The following is a 21,958-nucleotide window of genomic DNA, read 5'->3' on the forward strand; positions in this document are numbered from 1 at the left end:
TGTATCGTGTCCAGAAGTAAAACTAGAACCTAACCCAGTTAGAACCTAGTACCTAACCCAGACCAACTCCGATCACACTTTTTAATATTGAAAACATTTTTGCGAATATCTCGAAAACTAAAAGATATGTATAGGGAAAAGTTGTTCAGAATGATGACCTTGGCAACATATTCCAAGGTCATTGAAATCGGGGGTGGCTCCCCTAATCTATATAATTACCCTAATTTACAATCATAAGCGTCAAAATAACTTTTAAAGCGAGTCAACGTGGCCATTGCATGAACAGATTCGAAACGATGACCAAGTCACGAGATGCTTTAACCTGGCATCCATTGTTTTAACTTAGATCGAAAAGAAAATTAGAGTGACTTATAGAAATAGAAAAGGTTTGTCCAGGCGCATCCTTTGAGGCCCTCCAATGTCTAGTGTCCATCAGATTCAAGCCGATAAACTCTGCATCAATCTTCGAATTCCTATTGTTCCCGAATCTGTGCTCAATAGCAATTGACGTATCGTAAACCTCAAACCCGAGCGTCTTCTGTTAGCGCGCTACCCTCGGGGTCCCTTGCCCCTTAGGCCTTTCCGGGGTAATGTCACTCCACGGAACCTAGCCACTACCCCCATGCGCTGTTGACAAAGGCTTCCCTCCCATGTCTGTGGCGGGAATTTTTGGGCATAACCTACCCTAGAGAGGCCTCCTTCGAAGGAGTAACGAGGGTTCCTATTTGTAAATATTTTCTCCGCCCTCTAAACTCATTTCTGTATAAAGTAAGATTTATCAAAATCAAGGTTAGATACAACTTAGAATTCATCGGTATCTCTGATCCTTCGAACTAAACCCTAGTCGGCACACCACGAGCAAAATTCAACAAAGCCAGAAAGATCTATTGACCAACCGCTGGTCTAAACACCCAGAGGAGTAAAGGTGTTTGATGCTCCTTTTGGAATCGAAAACGAGGGCGTCCAAACATACACAAACTCGTAGTAATAAGTCCAACGAACACATTTTGCATTGCAAAAGATCACAGACCGCTTCGTTCGTGACAATGTCCCGACGGTTATAGCAACTGAATTCTATATAGACCGAAAGTCGCTTAGAGATGCTTAATACATGAAATCGATTATCTTTCTTATTCTGGAAGAATCAGGAGACCGCTCCTGGATTATTTTTCATAACTGAGGCCTGCAACTCAGAATTCAGCAGATCAAGATCGATGTTCAACATAACCTCTCCAAATCTCGTGCCGCCTGCTTTATCGACATCGACAGAACACGTCGCGCTAACCCCACATTGTACATACGCACATCGCTCTAACTCCACTCGACATACTCACGTCGCGCTAACCTCACTTCCTACGTACTGGCGTATAAAATACGATTCGAAACACCACCGAACAATCATTATTGTTAATTCACATCGCTAATTGATTATTCTTGCATATTATTAATCATTAAGACTCATCCCGCTAGTGTTTAATTTAAGAATTGATTAAAAGTTATATCGATACTCGATGTTCAAGTTACGTCACGCACTGCTGTGCTCAAGTCAGTTAATAATTATTGATATCATTTCGTTTTCTTTCAGTGTTCGATTATTTAATAAGTTTTAATAAATTATTAATGTTAAACAGATCCAAGTCGTAGATTTCACTTTTTTACCACACGCCACACGAACTGCCACTTTCCTAAGTTCGTGACTAAGCCGCTCTCCTCTCGAAACCTGTTCCTTCCTTTTCGCCAAGTGCATTGGAACGTTACATTAGTATTGCTGATTTTGAACACATGTTATTGTTTTCGAAGGCAGGAAACGTGTAAATGAAATGAATACACAATAAACTTGTAAAGCGAAAATCAAATTATATTTCGGAAATAAATTAAATAAAGCATTGTTAACTGTGTTGAAGTAGAAGGTAATCATTTTGAACTTTTACTAAAGTAGAAATAAAACGTAATTACATTAAATTGTCAATACATTTATTTTAATCACCTTTTCGGCATTTCCCTGTAAGTTTGACCTTGAATGACCTTCTGTAGATAGTTTTCATAAGTTGCAATACTAGCAAAAAATAAAAGGATTTTACCTCACCTTTACACGTCCACCGCGAAAAGTAAAAGTCTCACCACATGATATTCCCCTCGGTACTGAACAACTTTCATCTGAAACCTTTTTGCATATAATCATTTCTCACTTAGGAAGACCGGCTCCTATTAAATGGTTGGTAGCTACGCCTGCTCAAACGTTCATGCTCAAGTGATGTTAATGCTTTGGCAACTTGATTGAGGTTCCTCAGATTACGAATCGCATTTTCTCGTAATCACACAATTACAGTAACATAGCCGGTGCGTTATCACATAACTTTGCAAATACAGGGTAAACCTCTCGCTTAGAGACTCAAAGACGTACATACGAGTACATATCGTACATACGAGTACGATATTCTTGTGCGACATTTTTGTGGCGACACTGTCTTTTAGTCTCTAAGCGAGAGGATCACCTTGTACAGGGTGTAAAAATATTAATAGTCGGCTGAAGGGGGTTAATCTACATCTTTTAATAGGTGGACATTTTTAAAAAAAAACTTGTCCGTAAGATTGTTTACATCACTGGAAATTAATGTTGATTTCTTTTTATTACGTAATCGTATTCAGATCTTTTAGCAGAGAAAATGTTTGAAAGGAACCATATGCCATAAACACACCGTTTAATTAGGAAAAATTGTTAAAGATTTGGCATCGGTTTGACTGTGTAGAGTCACGCATAGGAGCATGAGCCTATCACTACTTTCCTATGGGGCAACATCTGCCCTGAACGTGAGGCCCAGCATAGTCGCGTGCGTTCCCTAACACCTGAGGCGTAGCAAGTTGCCCTCGTGCGTCCAAGTCAAGTAACTAATCTTTCTTTCAACAATCATGAACTACAATATTATATGTATGTAACGTCAGGACCTTTTTTTTACCGTTCTTTTTTACCTTTTTTTAGCCTTAGGGCGTCCCAGAGTAAATGATTTTATGACCGGGATTTCGACTATCAGAGGTCATGAATAGGCCTGCTGGCAATTGATGGCTGACGACTATAGTGGGCCTCCCAGCCCAGCCAAAGTCTAGAGAATATTAAGGACATGGCACTTACCCCAGAACCATTGAAAGGTTCGGAATTCTAATATGTAATTATAAAAATTATGTGTTTCAAAAAATAGGATAAAGCAACAAATATCGAGTAGATAAATAAATGTTATCATTACATTTAATACCGTAGTATACGATTGTTAATTTTGCCATATGATACTGAAAAGAAAGAAAAGCTACTCGAGTTAGACTTACTAGGTCAATGCATCTTGCTAAGCCTCCTGTATTAGGGTATGCACAGCATTATGTTGGACCTCATATTCAGGGTAGACGTTGCCGCGTAGCAGAGTAGTGGTAGACCGATGCTTCTATGCGAGATTCTGCACAACCAAATTGATGTTAAACCTTTAACTATTTTTTCTGCATAGATGGTTCGCTTGCGACATATGATTTCATTAACGTTTTCTCTGCTAAACAATCTGAATACGATTACGCAATAAAAAAAATTAACGTTAATTTTCAATGTTATAAACAATTTTGCGGGCGGATCTTTTTTACAGATGTCCATCGATCCAGAGGTGTAGATTCACTCCTTCAGCCGTCACCATTAATATTTTTAGTCCCTATACATATCACATAGTATTATAACCTGATGCATCATTACCTCGCGTAGAAATAAACCATTATTCTAAAAAGATCTAAACCTATGGGTTTCAATCTGTAATTTTAATGGCAAAAGTTACACTTCTACAGTTGGCAGTAATCGATGGAAATTTCAATATTTGGAATAATTAAATTTTTAAAAACTAGACAGCTCCTTGCTAATTTGTGAGTGTTCTATTTGTCGTCCTCTACACCTAAGACAGAAATGAACAAAAATTTCGGAATGTAGTTCTCAGCTTTCTATAGTGAGCGATCGGCAAGCCTGTTTGACTTTCGATAAAGAATGTCGTCATGTTTGATATACAACAGAAAAAATATTTTCTCATTAAACATAATCGGTGGCTAAAGTAGGAAGCAACCAGGCAACTTACAATACATACATATGGTATGTACTTATATTTTTTGTGCACGTACCGTGCGTAGGTATACTGCTGCTTAAGCGTGACAAGAGAAAGTGTTGTTTCACTTGCCTACTTCGCTACCTCCGACTTCAATTTTTTAAGAAGTCAACCCTGCTTTGATGTATAAATTTATTTCATAGTATTAGAATAAACATTGCCGATAAAAAGATTATAATTTCGTTTTTTCGTTACAGGATGATGCGCACATAATAAAAGTGGGGGACAAGAAGAAGTGGACGTACGATCCAAACAGTAAGTTAATTTATTTATAATTTAATTTGCTTAAAACTCATAAAATCGAATTGCGCCATCATTACCGCGAATCTCGAGACAGAGACCAGTAATTCCCATAACCACTGACCGAGCCGAAAGCCATAGAATCCCGCTGTAGATATGTGGAGCCCTTATGTAAGTGAGATTATGGCAGTTTCTGCTTTTTTTACACGCTGACAATTACCAGACAAATAATTATATCATATTTAATTATTCTTGATTTTCGGCCTATTTCTAAATTGTAAACACTTTTTAACATAGTTTATTAAAAAGAAACAGAAACACCTAAACAAACATTTTACACTGGGTGGTACACAAATCACTTAATTTCTATGAGTTCGATTCAGAAAAGAATATTTTTAGTCTTTCGCTTTTTCAGGTAAAAGAACGTCCGCGACGCGACAAGTATGATCCCGAGTTTGGTTGAGGATAGGTTGGTTATGGAAGGAAAAATCGCACAAGAGCCGTCTCTACGTCTGCTTGTACGGTTTTGGGTTGCAGAAACCTAGAGGTGCCGTGCGTACTGACGTCTTCCTCTAGGGGGATTGGTTTTTGCCTATGTTCAGTTGACCGGAGTGCCGTGCTCTACGTCTGTTCCGTTAAGACTCTTGTTTTTGCGTTAATCGCCACCTTTTATACCTATTTTCGCACCTAGCGTCAACCAATGAGGGTGCAGCGCGCTACCTTTGTACGCGAGCGGATCCTTTTTACCTGGATTGTCACGTCGTTGTGTCGCATCGCCGCGCGACTTTACGCTAGTTCACTTATCACTAGTTACACGCTAATACTGTCTCGTTACAATATCTGAAATTGCTTTTTAAATTTACCCTTATCTGTAGCCAAACAACTTCTACATAGCGTTCGGCAGCAGGTGCTGCAAATTTTAAATTGCATCTGAATCTTCGTTTCCGAGATAATAATTACTGGAAAAATACTTAAAATGCGCGTAAGAGATGTCTAGCACGGGAATTCATTTCATTATTCCATGCGTTAGCTACGTCAAGACCTGTAGCTGCTTATCAAGGATACCAACCAGGATTAAAGGAAGTCCCCCAACTACCCAAAAATATCTCAGAAATGATAAAAAATCCTCAATTGCTGTTACATCACTATAAATTGGGGCTCTTAATATGGCTTAGATTTACAAGTATCCGAGTCCCGAGCATTCGAGTCTCGAGTACCCGGATATGAGTATCCGAATATCCGAACTTGGATCCGAGTATTCGGGTATCCGGATCTAGATTTCTTCTCTTAATTATAACTCCTACTCCTCGGATATCCGAATTCTCGACATTCTCATTGTAATACCCAACTTCATATGATTTGTTTTTCGCAGTCCGATTTTCGCCGTCAAATTGAAAAATAAATGCTAGCCGATTATCGATCGGTGTAATGCTCATTTTCTACTGGAACTGTTTTGGTACATCTAATTCGACATGGACACGTAGAAAATGAGCATTATACCGATCGATAATCCAACAGCGTTCATTTTTCAGCTTTGTTTGCGTGTATTCGGCTTTGTCGCGACACGCGTGCGTAGGTACATTCTTGTGCGTGCAGCTACTACGCCTTCGACGGCTATTTAATGGCGTCAAAGAGGATTTAGGATTGTGAAGGTGTTATTGCACTTGTAATTGTGATACACAGGTGTCCTTGATTGATGTTCTCTTGTCTACAAGAGTTACAACGAACCTCACGAATCTTTAAAAATGCACCTCGCTCGCAGCCTCCGTGTGGGTGGAGCCAGCTTTCTTGGCGGAAAATTTGAGACCTAATTGGTGGTCATACTTAAGGCGTTACTTGTTATCGTTACCGAGTCCTGCAGGAGAGGGATGAAATTCTCCCAGGAAATCTCGGTTACGTCAGCAAGCTGTGAGCTTGTCCAGACCCCATACAAGGACGGCGAGACCGTCCACTTTTGCCAATGAGTTTTCAACAGGCAATCCTAATTGTAGGCCCAAATAAACGAACGCCCGACCACCAACTTTCTCGTTATTTATTGCCCTTTTCCGCTTACGACGGAACAAGCTTTACGATGAAAAATGGACAATACGAAAAGGCTCTAACTAATTTTCTTTCTTATTCTTAATGTTCAAAATATAAAACTCTTTTTATCTGGGTACTCAGTAAAAGGAACAGTTTTAAAAGCAGGATAGTATTGTATTTATTCATTTAGAAGAAAATAATTTTTTATTTTGATATAAAAAAACCAGATAATTAACATTAACTCCCAGATAGCACACGACGTCTTGAAGACGTCTATTTTATGCTCTTTTTATGCCTGAACGTCTTACAACATAATTTAGACGTCTTAAAAACATCTAAGAGCGTACATCTTAAAGACTTGCAAAGTTCACATTTATAAAACGTCTTAAAGACACACTACATGGACGTCCTAAAGACTTACGCTTTTGGACGTCTTAAAAATGTCTAATTTTTGTCTGAACGTCTTATATATGTAATCTGAACGTTCTTAAAACGTCTTATAAATATTTCTTAGGACGGCCTAAAGACATACTGATTTGTAACATTGGACATCTCAGAGACGTCTTTTGGACATTTTTAGGACTTTACTGGATGTTTTTAAGACGTTTTTAAGATGTCTCTGTGCTATTTGGGCTAGTGCCCAGATAGCACAAAGATGTCTAATGGGCCTCTTAAAGACGTCTGTCCGAAGCTCTTCGTAGCCATGTTTCGACACCTCGGTTTGGCGTCTGTTTTGTGCCACATTTGCCTTTTCTGCAACACCTTAAATACAAATTTCGATAGAATATTTTAGAATGAACTCTATAAAAATTATAACATTAATAAGAATATATTCTAAGGGTGATAATTACATAATATGAGATTTGATGTTTTTAGGCTATGAAACTCTTTCTTGCCTTTCCTTCCCAATCAGCTATATTCCAATGCAAGGTCGTTTGTAATTAAACAGTTGAATACCTGCTTCACAAATTCATAATTATTGTTTTCCCCTATTTTTGCTAATTCTTGCATCTAAAATTAAAAAATGACTTATATTCTGCTAACATAATGAAAATAGATTAGTCACTGAAACACAAATTAAATTTAATTTTATATATGTTCTTACTGCATCTTCAAAATCAGCTACATCATTTGAAATAATTTCCAAACGTAAAAGAGCCTCTTCTGTCTTTAAGGGAAATCCTAACTTAGAATATTTTGTGAAAAAGGTTGGTTTATCCTGAGATTTATTTCCTATTTCTTTCAACATATTTTTTATTTCTCCAATTTCATGCAGTACATTCGTTAGCAATCCCCGTATTAAGTGGTTCTGCTCAAGAAGAACCTTATGATTTGAATTCTTGCCGGCATAATTTTGGCAATTATTTGTTTCTCCATTTCCTATAAATTTTCTATATAAATTAGTATTTAATTAGTCAAATAAATGAATTTACCAATGACACAAGGTTAGGTGGAGCTGTTATCATTAGTAGTTTCATGATTGAAACTTGTACCCTAAGTAGGGCACTCAGTAATAGCTAAAAAACGGAATATTTTTTCTAATTATAATAAACAGTTGAATGATTTAATTACACTGTTCAACAAATATCTGACTTTTTAAACTTGAATGAACATTTCTCACATATTTTGACATACTGAATACGAATCGACAAACAGATATTGTTCCAGAACGTACAGTTTTTGAAAAAATCAATTTTGAAAAAAATGAAAAATTTTAAAACTTTGGAAGCATTTTGTGCTTTTACCGTAATACTTATTTAGTTGCTCTTGACACAAAATAATTCTGTGGACTCTCCCGAAAAAAAGGATATAGTAGTTATTAGATTATAAATATCGAAATATGTTTAAATAATGATGAACGTGAAAAGGACAGCCAGAATGCACCCAGTTTTGCTGATATTTTTCATTTTATTTAAAAAAACAAGGGTTTAGAGAAAAATCTGACTATACCACGCGATACAGCAAGCTTTCTGCTACGGAAAGCATATCAGGAGGCGAATTCACAAAATTATTTTATTTATATATATATATATATATATATAATATAAAATAATATATATATTATTAAAACAGGATTATTTCGTGTCAAGAGCAACTAAATAACTATTACGGTAAAAGTACAAAATACTTCCAAAGTTGAAAAATTGTCATTTTTTTCGAAATTGATTTTTTCAAAAACTATACGTTCTGTAAAAAAGGTGTAGGATTTAAGTTTACCGCGTGACGTCGTGCGCTTGTATCATAACAGTTATACTATGTATAATTTTATACGTTTATCTTTATAATATTGTAGGAATAGAATTGTTTGTATCTATTTATTGGGCAAGCACGCGACAGAAAAGTAGGATTAATAGGCGTATGCGATCGGCAAAAATCCGTTCAAGCGCCGCTATTAAGCCGAAACCGTCCCGTGAACTTCAAAGTCGTTATCGTCGTGATCGATCTACCGTATCGTTTTCGTACTCGTTCGTTGACTCACGTAGCTCTGACCCCGCGCGCCGCGGGTGCGGCCTTTTGTTTTCCGCCGATCGAATGTTCTCGCATCTTCTCGCATATTCTCGCCTATTCTCGGTATCCTTTTCGAATTAGGTGCGTAACCGGTCGTTACGCGTCGATGATGATGTCGCGGCGTATACACAAACAACACATACTCTAGCGCGCACACACACACACGACACTCTCAAACACACACACTCGCACTCGCGTCAGTGCTCACATCCTACAATATAATAAACATTACCACAAAAGGTTTGCAGATTCATATTTACAAAATCAAAAAAAAGTCCAAATTTGTCGAACAGTGTTATAAGAAAAAGATTTAGGTGTTGTTTACAAGCCTTGTTTGAGTTGAATAAACATTATGTACTGTAAGTGTTCTAATAATGTTTATAAACTGTTGTGTACAGGGTGTCACAAAATTATATGTCACGACCACCATAGCGTGATTCTACACCTACGATTTGGTGGAAATTGACATAAAAAACTCCCCACAAAATTGACCTTGACCTTGAAAATCAAGGTCAAAAAAACAAAATTTTTTTTTTTTGTTTAATCATGTTCTACTGGTCATAAGGACCAACTTTGTGAAAGAAATCATGGGTCGCATCTCAACCGTTCTCTTAAAAGATAATGTTGCGTTTCTTATAATGTTTGCAGCTTCCTTATTTGTAAAATTTTTACATCCAGCACCAATATATAAGTAAATAGCGTACTATTGACAAAGCAGCAGTGAATTATGCGTTAGCTTGGGAAATATAACGAAATGCTTCCCCGTATTCAAGCACTTTATCCAAGTGATTATGCTGCTCGACAAAGTTTTTGTTCTTGGGTGCTACGCAAATTAGAAAATGAACAACACTTTCTAGAACGCGTGTTATTTTCCGACGAATGTAGTTTCTCACGTAGTAGCATCCTTAATCAACAGAATGCCAGAATTTGGGCTTATAGAAATCTATACGCAATGGTTCAAAGATTTAATCAAAGACGCAAGTGATGCGGATGACAGTTTGCACTTTCTTCGATCTCGTTCCTTAAGTGAACTGCAAGCCAACATCTCAGATCAGCTGAACAATTGCTGGCGACTAAAATGGTCCATTTTCTTAAGGAATGCTGTGAAATTTGTGCAATACTTAAAATTTTTGCATGACATAAACATAACTTTTGAGATACTTACTCTATTCGGTTTATGTTTCTTCTCCGCACCCACAAAATCCCTCCATTAGTTCGGATTATTCGAAGAAGTCGTGCCTGCTGTCCAGCTTCAATATGTCCACCTCTGCGGTTCATACACTCCCGCAAACGAACTTCCATGTTTCGGCGAATTTTCCCACCAAGATTGGGAATTCATCGAAGATAATTAAAAGCTTCTTCAATTCGATGTTTTAATTGATCAACTGATCTGAACTGTTGACCTGAGCGATAAACAATGTCTTTTACTGCACTCCAAAGGAAAAAATCCAGTGGCGTTAAGTCTGGTGAACGTGGAGGCCATACGTGTGGTGCGGGTCTACGTCCTATCCACCGCGATCCAAATATGTTATTTAAACATTGGCAAACCGGTTGACTGTAATGAGGAGGAGCACCATCATGCATGAAATAGATGGAGTGACGTCTATGTCGTGGTATAATTTGCCGCAGTTCACTTAAGAAGCGAGATCGGAGAAAGTGCAAATATGTTGCACTTGTCATCCATGTAGGTAAATAAATTGGGCCAATAATATAATTTCCAATTATTCCTGCCCATACGTTAACGGAGAACCGTCCTTGATTAAATCTTTGAACCATTGCGTGTGGATTTCTATAAGCCCAAATCCTGGCATTTTGTTGATTAAGAATGCTACTATTTGAGAAACTACATTCGTCGGAAAATAACACGCGTTCTAGAAAGTGTTGTTCATTTTCCAATTTGCGTAGCACCCAAGAACAAAAACTTCGTCGAGCAGCATAATCATTTGGATAAAGTGCTTGAACACGGCGAATCTTATAAGGTCGTAAACCTTCTCTTCGAATTATTCGTCGCACCGTCTCATGACTCAATCCTACTCGTCGAGTTATATTGCGTAAACCCATTAGTGGAAATGCTCGAACAAGAGCGATGACTTGTTCCTCTTTACGCCAATGACTGCGGGGTCGTCCTGCCCCTCGATGAGGATTGAGATTCCGCAATATAACTTCTTGGTCACCAAATTGTTCATCTACTCGTTGAAAATCGCGTCTATCTGAAATTTCTGCTGGACGTAATCGCCTTCCATTAATTCGCACTACATTTCTATATATTTCCCGAGCTAACACGTAGTTCCCTGCTGCTTCGTCAATAGCACGTAACATGTGCCGTAAATTTAAATATTTTCTGGAAGGCATGTTTCTCAATCGCGTGCTTACGATAGACTAAATCGTTAATATTAGCCGCGATAATGAATCGTATGAAAAACTATCAGCTATATGGTCGTAGTCGTCTCAATCAAAATATTTCGCATGACAACATTCGGCGGGTATCATCAGTAAGCTATCTCGTTGGGTATGAAATTATCAGAATAATGATACTCCTATTTCCCTAACTACAGAATGAAAGAACATTATGAACAAAGAAGCTGCAAACATTATAAGAAATGCAACATCATTTTTTAAGAGAACGGTTGAGATGCGACCCATGGTTTCTTTGACAAGTTGGTCCTTATGACCAGTAGAACACGATTAAACAAAAAAAATTTTGTTTTTTGACCTTGATTTTCAAGGTCAAGGTCAATCTTGCGGGGAGTTTTTTATGTCAATTTCCACCAAATCGTTGGTATAGAATCACGATATGGTGGTCATGACATATAATTTTGTGACACCCTGTACATACTTATTGTTTTCTTTTTTTTAATTATTGGAGATGATGGTAAACTGCCAATAACTGTTTCATCACTATCCAATGATACTGATGATACCCACTTCTTTTTCTGCTTCCCTTTTTTTCGCGAATCATCGTTTTCAGACTGCAAATCGTTGGTGTCTTCGGTAGTTTTAGCTTTCAATCTGGCTTTGAAATAATCATCTACAAGTATTAAATAGTAATTATATTAATTGTATATTTGTTTTGAATAATAATTTTAACTTACTGAAAGTGATATTTCTGAGCACTTTAATTTTATGTGTTGGTCAGGATAATTCTAATGGTTCACATTTTTTGATGGCATTTATTAGCCGATTTTGTGGTAAAGGTGGTCAATGACATACATCGTTCTGTATCAGTACCATCATCCATATTGGTGGTACTGTTTTGACACTACCATCGTCCACAAATTCAACAATGGTCCACGTTTCTTTCTCCATTCTTTAATTCTAGAAATATTGAGAATGTGTTTATTTGTGCTACTAAATGTATGTGTGGCATGCCGGAATAATACAGTCATTATATGCGTGGTAAGTTAATATTGAACTATAGATAAATAGTAATAGTAATTACTGTATGAAAACGTGCTAAATTTAATGAATAGAACAAAAAGTTCTTGTCGATGGTGATTGGCATTTACAATTTATACTATGTACATTATCGAAGAAGCGATTAATAAAAATAAGCGTTTGAACTTAGCAATAAGCAGAATGGATCAGTGGAAAGATAACAAGTTTTTCGGTAATTTCTAATTTTACATATTTATAGGCGATATGCTTAATATTAAAAATTTCAAAAGGCCCTGAATTATACGGTTCTACTGAAAAAATACCTAATTTTGAGGATTTGCAAGGTTTCTCATAAAAATCCTTCAAGATTAAAAATTTTCTACCAAGTATTTTATAATCATCATCTGACAATATTAAATTTTTCACAACAATAATAGTACCATCACTGAGAGAGCAGTAGTTATCAGGATCAATAACTTTTAGAATAAAATTATTAAAATCAACAACTTTAAATTGTTTTAACGCTGTAATATGCTCTGTTAATGGACCTTCGGAATGTTCTTTTGTAAAAGAAGAATATTTCATAGTGTCAGGTTTTTCTTCGAGAAAAGTGGATATCTCTATATATCATTTTACAATTTGTTCCAAATGTTTATCATTTTTTCTAATAGATCTTAAAATACTCTGTAAAAAATTTTCAAAAGGGAAAGCACTAAAATTATCCAGTGACCCGTGATTTTTAATGTGTTGAGTTATATATAACAAATTATGCACATTGTGAAATTTGTTTTCCAAACCATGTAGCATTCTAAAAGTTACTACAAAATATTTTAACAATTCAGGTGCATAATCAATATAATTAAAATACCTGGCATTTGACAAAATAATCAATCCTGCATGCAACGACACAAAATTTAAGTATCTATCTTTACTTACATTTTTTATTGCGATTATTGAACCCGTATAAAATAGAAATTGCCGAAATTCTGTAGCTTTCCATCTTTTTACTTTATCCAAGGCTCTAGGTTTCCTAATAAATTCTACCGGAATACTTTTTGCCAAATGAATTAGTGAATTGGATGTATTTGACAATTTCGAATTTGATATTTTTGTTGAAGGTTTACCAGTACGCCACAGACAAAGTAATTTCTTTACCACACCCAAGCAAACAAGGTGCATATAATCAAGGGGGAAGGAGACGATCATATTGACTCCTGGGATATTTTCTAGGATTGAAAACCCAGTATGATGATCTTCTTCAATTTTTAATCTAAAATCAGTGTCAGATCTTAAACGGATATTCTCTATATTGGGAAAGCACATTTTACTATGTATAAAATCTCCTTCCGAATAACACTTAGTACATGAATGATACCCTGTATGTCCTTTTACGCATTTAATGAACGATTTGGCTGGAGCATCACATACAAATGTTTTAATCTGTATACGATATAATTGCTCATTAATTAAAATCCCATTATTAATAACATGTATAGCCTCATGCACAAAATCATTTAAAAATTCATTGACATTTTTGGGTTTCTCATGGCCATGATATATACCAATCATGTTAACTTTTGTTGTGTTACAATATCTATAAATTTAATTAGCTTTAGAACCCCATTTTTTAAGTCAAAATGATAATAATTTCCTAGGTCTACACGTTTCGTTTCTATCGATCTGCATGTTCTTAAAAGAGTCTTTTCATCTGAGGGTAAGTTATTCGGAATAGGCTTTTTTTAACAAATTCAGCAAATCATTAATTGCACAATGCGAAATATTGTGTTTTAAAGACCATTGTATTAGCAAAGCATGAAAACTTTCATCTAATTCCTCCATGGGACATGTATTACGATTTAGCATATTGACATTTTCTTCAGTCTCTTGAGTTTCTGCAGAATCATTTTCAGTATTATGTATCAAATCTAAAGAAGCAAAGCTACTTTCATTACTATTATTTGGACTAGAATAAGAATTTTCTGAGGAAACATTTAATTGAGTAATATTTGAAGATCCTATATTACATGATATGGAAACTTCCTGATGCAAAGATTTGTACGATGCAAGCAAAGATCTTTTACCACGCATATAATATTTCTGCATATTTCGTTTTTTTGCCATTCTTAAATTAAAAAAAAATAAAAACTTTGATAATAAAATAAAATTATATAACAAAAATATGAAATAACAATAAAATCATAAAATAAAAACTTACACAAATGTAGCTTAAAATAGTACCACCACCAACAACAACTCTAATATCTGTCGGGACTTTGACAACACGCTAAAATAAAGGAAATTTATCACTAATATGAAAAACATATTTATATAAATAGAAATAAATATAAAGTAACAACTTACCTAATGTAGCAGCAAAAATTCTTATTGTAACAGCGCACTTGCAACAATTGATTTCTTTGTATCTTTCACTTTTCACTGCTCTTTATTGACCAGAGACGCCTGAACAAATGATCGTCCCGCGTCTCCGCGACTCGGAAATTCCGCGATTCCGCGCCTCTACGATTTTGACTGATTGCTGTTTAATTACTATAACGACCGCAGTTTATTAACAGTTTTATCAATGATGTACCTAGTTATCCGACAACCGTTGCACATTTTCACATCGAAAAATTTGCATTACAGCAAAAGATTTATTTGCAATAAGATCCACTAGTATCTCACATAATATACAGGGTGTAACAAAAATGTTGCAGTTCCTTGAAAGGGGTGATTCAGGGGGTGATTTGAAACAACTTTTTCCTTAGCAAAAATGTAAGATGAGGCTTCGTTAACGAGTTATTAACGAAAAACACCGGCCAATCAGAGCGCGAGTTTGCCATCCGAGCGACCACGGTAGCGTTGGATACGCGCTAGGCGCTACGGTTGTACTCCGAACAAGAAAGTCGGCATGCGTCGAAAGAAATAGCATTAGTATGAAAATATTTTCGACATAAATGTTTATCAATTTTAATGATGTATTTTTATTTTACCTTAAATTGCATATATGGTATTGAATCCGCTCCTCGCAATAGAAATTTTCTGAGGAACGAGCTGCACACACGGTGTGCAATCATCTTATTTATGTGAATTCACTTACGAATTCAGTGATTTCCATAGTAAACAAGTTTTTTTTATCAAAAACGAACAATATAAAGAAAAAGAAATTTCGCTCCTGGGAACTGTGTTCGATAAAAATCGCCGTCTCGAATGAGTTAAAGAACTACAGAAAGAAGTGAATATACACATTACAGACGAGAGTAAATTAAAGGCTACACAATCAGGTGAATTCTGTGGACTGTGTCAATGTCGCAAAATTAAAATTTAAGCATTAATAGTCCAAGGACTGCGGCATAATCTACTGTCAGTAAGAAAATTACTAGTAAAGGATCTCAAAGTGTTATTTACTAACTGCAACAAAGCTTTCATAATTGGAGAAAAGGTAAAATTTGAATGCCTAAAGGAGAATAATTTATATATATTGAAAGTCAACAGTGCTGATAGCTGCAAAAGCTACAAAAACTCAGACTAAGCAAATAGGAGAACTAATACATTCAGACCTGGCAGGACCTATTACACCTCCTACTCAAGATGCACACCGATAATTTCAGGTGATCTTAGGCGATTACTCACACTTTATGACAGTATATTTATTGAAATCCAAGAACGAGGCAGAAGAAAACCTTAAGAATTATATCAGAGAATTGGATACACAGCATAATACAAGGACTAAAAGTGTAAGGGTAGAAAATGATAGAGTTTACTACGAATTACTTTAAGCGCTCCTGCAAGCGAAAAGGTATAGTAATCCAGTATACTAATATTTATACGCCACAACAGAATGGGAAAAGTGAGCGTTTGAACAGAACATTAATGGACAAGGTTCGTACAAAATTTGCACAGACAAAGTTACCCAAATACTTGTGGGGTGAAACACTAAGATGTTCCGCCTGTGAGTTGAATAGATCCCCTACTAAGGCGAATTCTACGGATGTCTCAGCAAAAATTTGGTTTGAACGAAATGATTTGTCTAAGTTAAGAGTCTTTGGTCGTCAGTGAAGGGATTAGACTTTTCGGAGACGAAAAGTCCCTTCTTTCTTTCTTTCTTTCCCTTTTACACACACGATTAGGCTTTCGGAAATAAATTTATTAAGATTACATCTGATATCTCATTTTTAGGGAGATTCTCAGAAAAGTTATCTCGCGACGCACCATGCACACACACAGCCTCATCCACACACACCATACCATATATCTAAGACGTAGCACCACCTTGCGGCAGTTCCTATAGTCAGGCATGGAAAGTAGTTATACCACATCGAAATAAACTTGATATGAGAGTTAAGCCAGTAATTATGGTTGGCTATACAAGAAATAGTTATAGGTTATGGGCTCCGTCTGATAATGTTGCAATTGTATCCAAAGATGTTATTTTCGACGAAACAAAAATATAGTTCGGAGATGAAGAAGAAAAGAAATAAACGGGTGGTAGAATAACCATGGAGATCGAAGAGGATCAATCTTATATGAAGACACAAAATCAGAATAATAGAGAAGAATTAGATTAGACTGTGGAAAGTGAGACACATTCTGAAAATGAACAATGTCCAGGAAATAAAGGAAAACATAGAAGGACAGTCAAGAGACCAGATTGGTATATGGATTATGAGACGTATAATGCTTATTGTTTAATTACACAACATGAAGTTCCATTAACGTTTGACGAAGCGATAAAGGAGAAAGACTGGAGACAAGCTGTTGAAACTGAAATCAAGGCATTGGTAAAACAAGAAATCTGAGTGTCTGCTGTCTTATTAGAAGGAAAGCGGGCTATTGATACATGTTGGGTATATTCGATAAAAGAAAATGGAATGAAAAAATGCTCACTTGGTGGTAAGTGGATTTCAGGTTGTTATTCCCGAGACGACCATTTCGTTTCCCGGGGGTGGATGCTTTTGCACGTGGTGTGCCGACTAGGAATTGTACATATTTAGTAAATGGACGATGGTGATCTTGTGACAAAACTGTACTTTATTAGAGATGATACGCCATCGACCGTCGTAATCGATCTCGCGAAAATCGCCCAGCGTGTCGCGCTCCCGGTCCGCAGCCGCCGAAAGTCCCCGAAGCGCCCCGAAACCGACCGATCGTAATCGAACGACGCAGGCCGGTAACAGCTGCGTCCCGGTCGCGCGACGCGACACAAACAAAGATCAAAGAACAAGTAAACAAACAAAAAACGAGCTCGCAATCCCGAACACAGGTACAGGAACAAAAGGAATATCAAAATATGTATGCACCAGTGGCTAGGATGTTTACCGTTAGATTAATGTTGGCAATAGCTGTGAAAAATAATATGCCTATAAGACAGTTGGATATACCAACAGCTTTTCTTACTAGAAAACAGGAAGATGAAATCTATATTAAAATTCCGGAGGGAATAAAATACAATGAAAAAGTTTTAAGGTTAAAGCGTGTTTTATACGGGCTACGCAACAGTCACCAAAATGTTAATAAATTTGCTACAAGAAATGAATTTACGCGCTCTTTATATGACACTTGTCTGTATTATGAACTAAATTGTTGGATTCTCATCTATGTGGATGACATAATTTTAATAGGTGAGTGTTAATATTCAATAGTTCACAAATGGATTTATTGTAATAAACTTTATAATAGTGAAAATAATATAAGGAATAACAAAAGAGATGCATCGCGCATGACGCAAATACATTATATTAAGTACAGAAGTATAGAAGGAGTGGTAACGGTGGGGATTTTTGGTCGGCGGTTCTCACGCTCTGCGGCGATCGTCAACCCGCGCGCGATCTTTTAAACGTGCGACAACATCCATCAATGAGTATGACTTCGTAATTGGAAAACTTATAGAATGTTTCAGAGCAAAGGATCTAGGTGAAATTAATAATTTCCTGGGGATGTAGATTATGAAGGAAGGAGAAAAGTTTAAAATTAAGCAAACGGAACTGATAAGGAAAATTCTAAACAAGTATAAGATGGAGAACTGTAAGGAATCTCCTACACCAGTGGAGGTTGGATGCCAGTTTGATAGTAATTATCCCTTGGCTGATGTACCTTATCGAGAAGTGATAGGGAGTATTATGTATCTGGCAACCACTTCCAGACCAGACCTTATGTTTGCGATATCTTATTTAAGTCGAAGATTAGACCAGCCTACGGAGCAGGCTTGAAAAGCGGCGAAAAGAATATTGCGTTATATAGAGGGGACGATAGACATGGCTTTAATTTGTGAAAAGTATGATGATTTGACGTTAAAAGGTTACTTTGATGCCAATAGGGCAGGAGATCATTCCGATAGACAGAGTGTGAGTGGAACCATGATATTTTTCACGAATAAGCCTATTCTTTGGTCATTGAAAGAGCAAACTAGTGTAACCTTATCGACGGCAGAAGCTGAATATGTTGCTGCTAGTTAAGCTGATGATACGGATGATTGATCTGATTAATATAAAAGGTATTTTATCCAATTTCAATATAGATAGTGAGATCATTTTATGGATAACCAGGGTGCAATTAACATAGCTAAAACTTATTAAAATTCAAAGAGGGCTAAACATATATATGTCAAAGAACATTTTATAAAGAATGTTGTTAGGAAAAAGATTTTGTCAATTGAATATGTAAACTCGAAGGAGAATAACGCAGATGTTACGACAAAACATTTATCCAAAGATAAATCTGTAGAAGTAAGAAAACGTGTTAATGTAATATGAACTGTGCCAGCGTATTAAGTTTAGGAATAGTCTTTAATCGGTAAGAGTGAAATACCAAAGAGTTATTATATTTTGTGAGAAGAAAGTTTTTTTTTGTTTTGTTTACGAGATATTGGAATAAGAGCGATATGACATAGTTTGAATGAGAGAAAAAGAGAAACTGTGCTCAAATCGAGGCGGGTTGTAGGAACTGCCGCAAGATGGTGCTATGTTCTTACATGTGGAGCAAGTCTTACATATATGGTGTGTGTGTGCGTGTGTGTTGCGTCGTGTGGTAATTTTAAACATGGTATTTTTGGAAAGATTATTCCCATTAACGGGTTCTCATACGCCAGAATGAGTGAGATTTGAACGCGCGACTAATATTTTGTTTCGCGAATCGAACATCTTGATGTCTGCGATGTCTATCAGCATGTCTATCAGCATATCTATTTTTTTTCTTTTTTTCTTTTTTTTTTTACTTTGAAGTACCCATAACACCTGTGCCAAAGACCGAACCGATCAGATTTTGTTTACTTTGTGTCCTTGCTAGTGGAATACGCGATACGATCTAAAAAACAGTCACATCACTTTTTTTTTACGTACGATGCTTCTTTTAAACTCTTCCTCTGGTTCTCGCAGCGCGTGAGCGGCAATCTCGTCCTTTTTTCTTTGTTCCACTTTATTTTAACAAAAACAAAAAAAAAATTTTTTTTCGAAATGTAGGAAAAACATTTCCATCCAATTTTTTCACAATGACAAAAACTGCAGGTACGAAGTGTCGGAACAGTGCATATCGACTGCATAAAGTGTTTTTTCTTAGTTATTGCAATAGATTTACTTTTTTTTACTGGACTTTATTTAAGATCGTCTGAGAGAGGTAATTTACCAACGAGGGGGCAATACCCATTATTAGACACTGTCGAGTGTACAACATCACTTGTCCTTCGGGTAGAAAATCGCCTAGGATGGCGTAGCCTTGGCCACAGCCGTAAAGATTTTACATGAGACGTTCTCCTACATTTTGTTTAGTACGTCGGATATCTCTTATTCAGGGCATAAGACAATTATCGTTTCAGGAAAATCGTATTCGTGTGTCAGACAGACGACAATGTCCGTCATCCTGAAGAATAAGTTACGTGGCGAATTTGATTAATGCGAAGTGACGAACATGTGTTTGGACAAATAATAGAGCGCAAATCCAACCACGTAACCTTTTCGTTTTACGCTTTAGGTAATTATACTGCCGGTGGTGTTGCGTAAATTTTATCACTGTGAAAAAATTGGATAGAAATGTTTTTTTTATATTTCGTAAATCTTTTTTTTTTTGTTTTTGTTAAAATAAAGTGGAGCCAAGAAAAACAGATGAGATTGCTTCACGCGCTGCGAGAACCAAAGGAAGGGTTTAGAAGAAGCATCGTACGTAAAAAAAGTGATGTGGCCGTTTTTCAGATCGTATTGTGTATTCAACCAACAAAGCCACAAAGTTAAAAAAATCTGATCGGTTTGGCCTTTGGTATAGATGTTATAGGTACATTGAAGTAAAAAAAACCGTGGACACTTGAATGTTTCCATGATTTTTCTAAGAGTGGCATCATGTTTTGTGAAAAGTGGTAATTACCTCATTTTCTAGGTCATTTTGAAATGACTTGTATACGATGAAAAAAAATTCCCACTAAATTTTTGAGGAGATGCCCTTAAAGGGAATCTTTTCAGCTTTCCAAAACACCCTTTGCAATTTTCCTACGATCACTCAGTCGTAAATTCTAGGTGTTCAACGTTAAAAGTGCCATTTTTCATGCAACAGTAAATAACGTGGTAACAAAAAATGATAGAACAAATCTAAAAAAAGAAAATTAAAGGGAAAAGTTGCCGCCTTAAAGTCATTTGAATGGATTCGCGAAGAAAGATTTCTTTCATCCCATGCATCACTTCAAAGTTGACAAAAATTTTTAACAATTTTTTTGTTGCGCTTTATCTTGAAAAAAGTGGCATTATACTGCACCAAAAATTAGCTGAGTACATAATTTCAAAAGTAGAAACTTCAAGCTAAAAACTGGCTGCTTTCAATATTTTTTATACCTATTTTTTACGAAGATACAGTCACTTGAAAATGACCAAATTTTTCGCAAAATTTTAGTGGACCGTTAATTTTGTGCACCAGTGTACATAGGGATTAGATAGTTCTTCTAAACCTGCTTTTTTTGTTACCGATTTTTTTTTATATATGTATTGTGCTTTACAATTTGTCCAGCTGGACGTTTGGTAAATTTTTCTATCATTTTATTGCTACATAGTACGTGGATGGCTACCCCCAGCGGAATACCATCTCACAATTTGTCTATTACATTTCTTTAACGAGATCGGTGGGATGTTTTCTTCTTAACCTTCTTTTAATATGGGTTTTGTACACTTCTGCAGCCAGCTGGTTTGGATGTATTGCAATTCGTTCTTTGTATCTTTTTGCATATCTGCCATTTCTTCCTTGACCATTGGTATTTTTAGGTCTTTACATAAATCCTTTCTGACGTACCACGGGCCGTTAACAATTGTTCTGAGTGTTTTTGATTGTAGCGACTCTAGTTTATTCATGTGGCTCATTACTGCTGTCCCCCATAGCGGTATTCCGTACGTCCAAATTGATTTTATAATTGTCTTGTAGATTTTTAGTCTATTTTCTACGCTGAATTTAGAATTTCGACTAGTTAACCTGTACATTTGTTTTCTTTTTATCCGTATGTTGTCTATTATTGATTTAATATGATGCTTCCAAGTAATTTGTGTGTCTAAGTGGAGTCCTAAGTATTTTTCTTGTTTTGTTTGTGGTATGTGTGTGCCATTCAATTGAATATTTTGTGGTTTCCATTTTCGTAGTGTATATGTGGTATGATTGCATTTATTGGGGTTTGCTTTTATTTGTTTATCTTACAGCCATTTTTCTATTTTAGTGACTTGCTG

The 21,958-nt window shown here is 36.2% G+C and overlaps 2 protein-coding genes across 3 annotated transcripts in view; one reads left to right on the forward strand and one right to left on the reverse strand.

The window, feature by feature from the left end:
- Cow (Proteoglycan Cow) overlaps positions 1 to 21,958 on the forward strand; it is a 362,273-nt gene that overhangs the window by 161,726 nt on the left and 178,589 nt on the right. For both annotated transcript variants that reach the window (XM_076391853.1, XM_076391854.1), the window contains exon 2: positions 4,325 to 4,382. In XM_076391853.1, the coding sequence (XP_076247968.1) occupies positions 4,325 to 4,382 (58 nt within the window). The remainder of the gene's footprint in view (positions 1 to 4,324; positions 4,383 to 21,958) is intronic.
- Positions 11,699 to 13,841, reverse strand: LOC143187657 (uncharacterized). The gene is made up of 2 exons (XM_076391898.1): positions 13,232 to 13,841; positions 11,699 to 11,925 (listed from the first exon to the last, which is right to left on the reverse strand). The coding sequence occupies exons 1-2, from the start codon at positions 13,839 to 13,841 to the stop codon at positions 11,699 to 11,701; spliced, it is 837 nt and encodes a 278-aa protein (XP_076248013.1).

Source organism: Calliopsis andreniformis, unplaced genomic scaffold, assembly GCF_051401765.1.
Source record: "Calliopsis andreniformis isolate RMS-2024a unplaced genomic scaffold, iyCalAndr_principal scaffold0133, whole genome shotgun sequence".
Taxonomy (NCBI): domain Eukaryota; kingdom Metazoa; phylum Arthropoda; class Insecta; order Hymenoptera; family Andrenidae; genus Calliopsis; species Calliopsis andreniformis.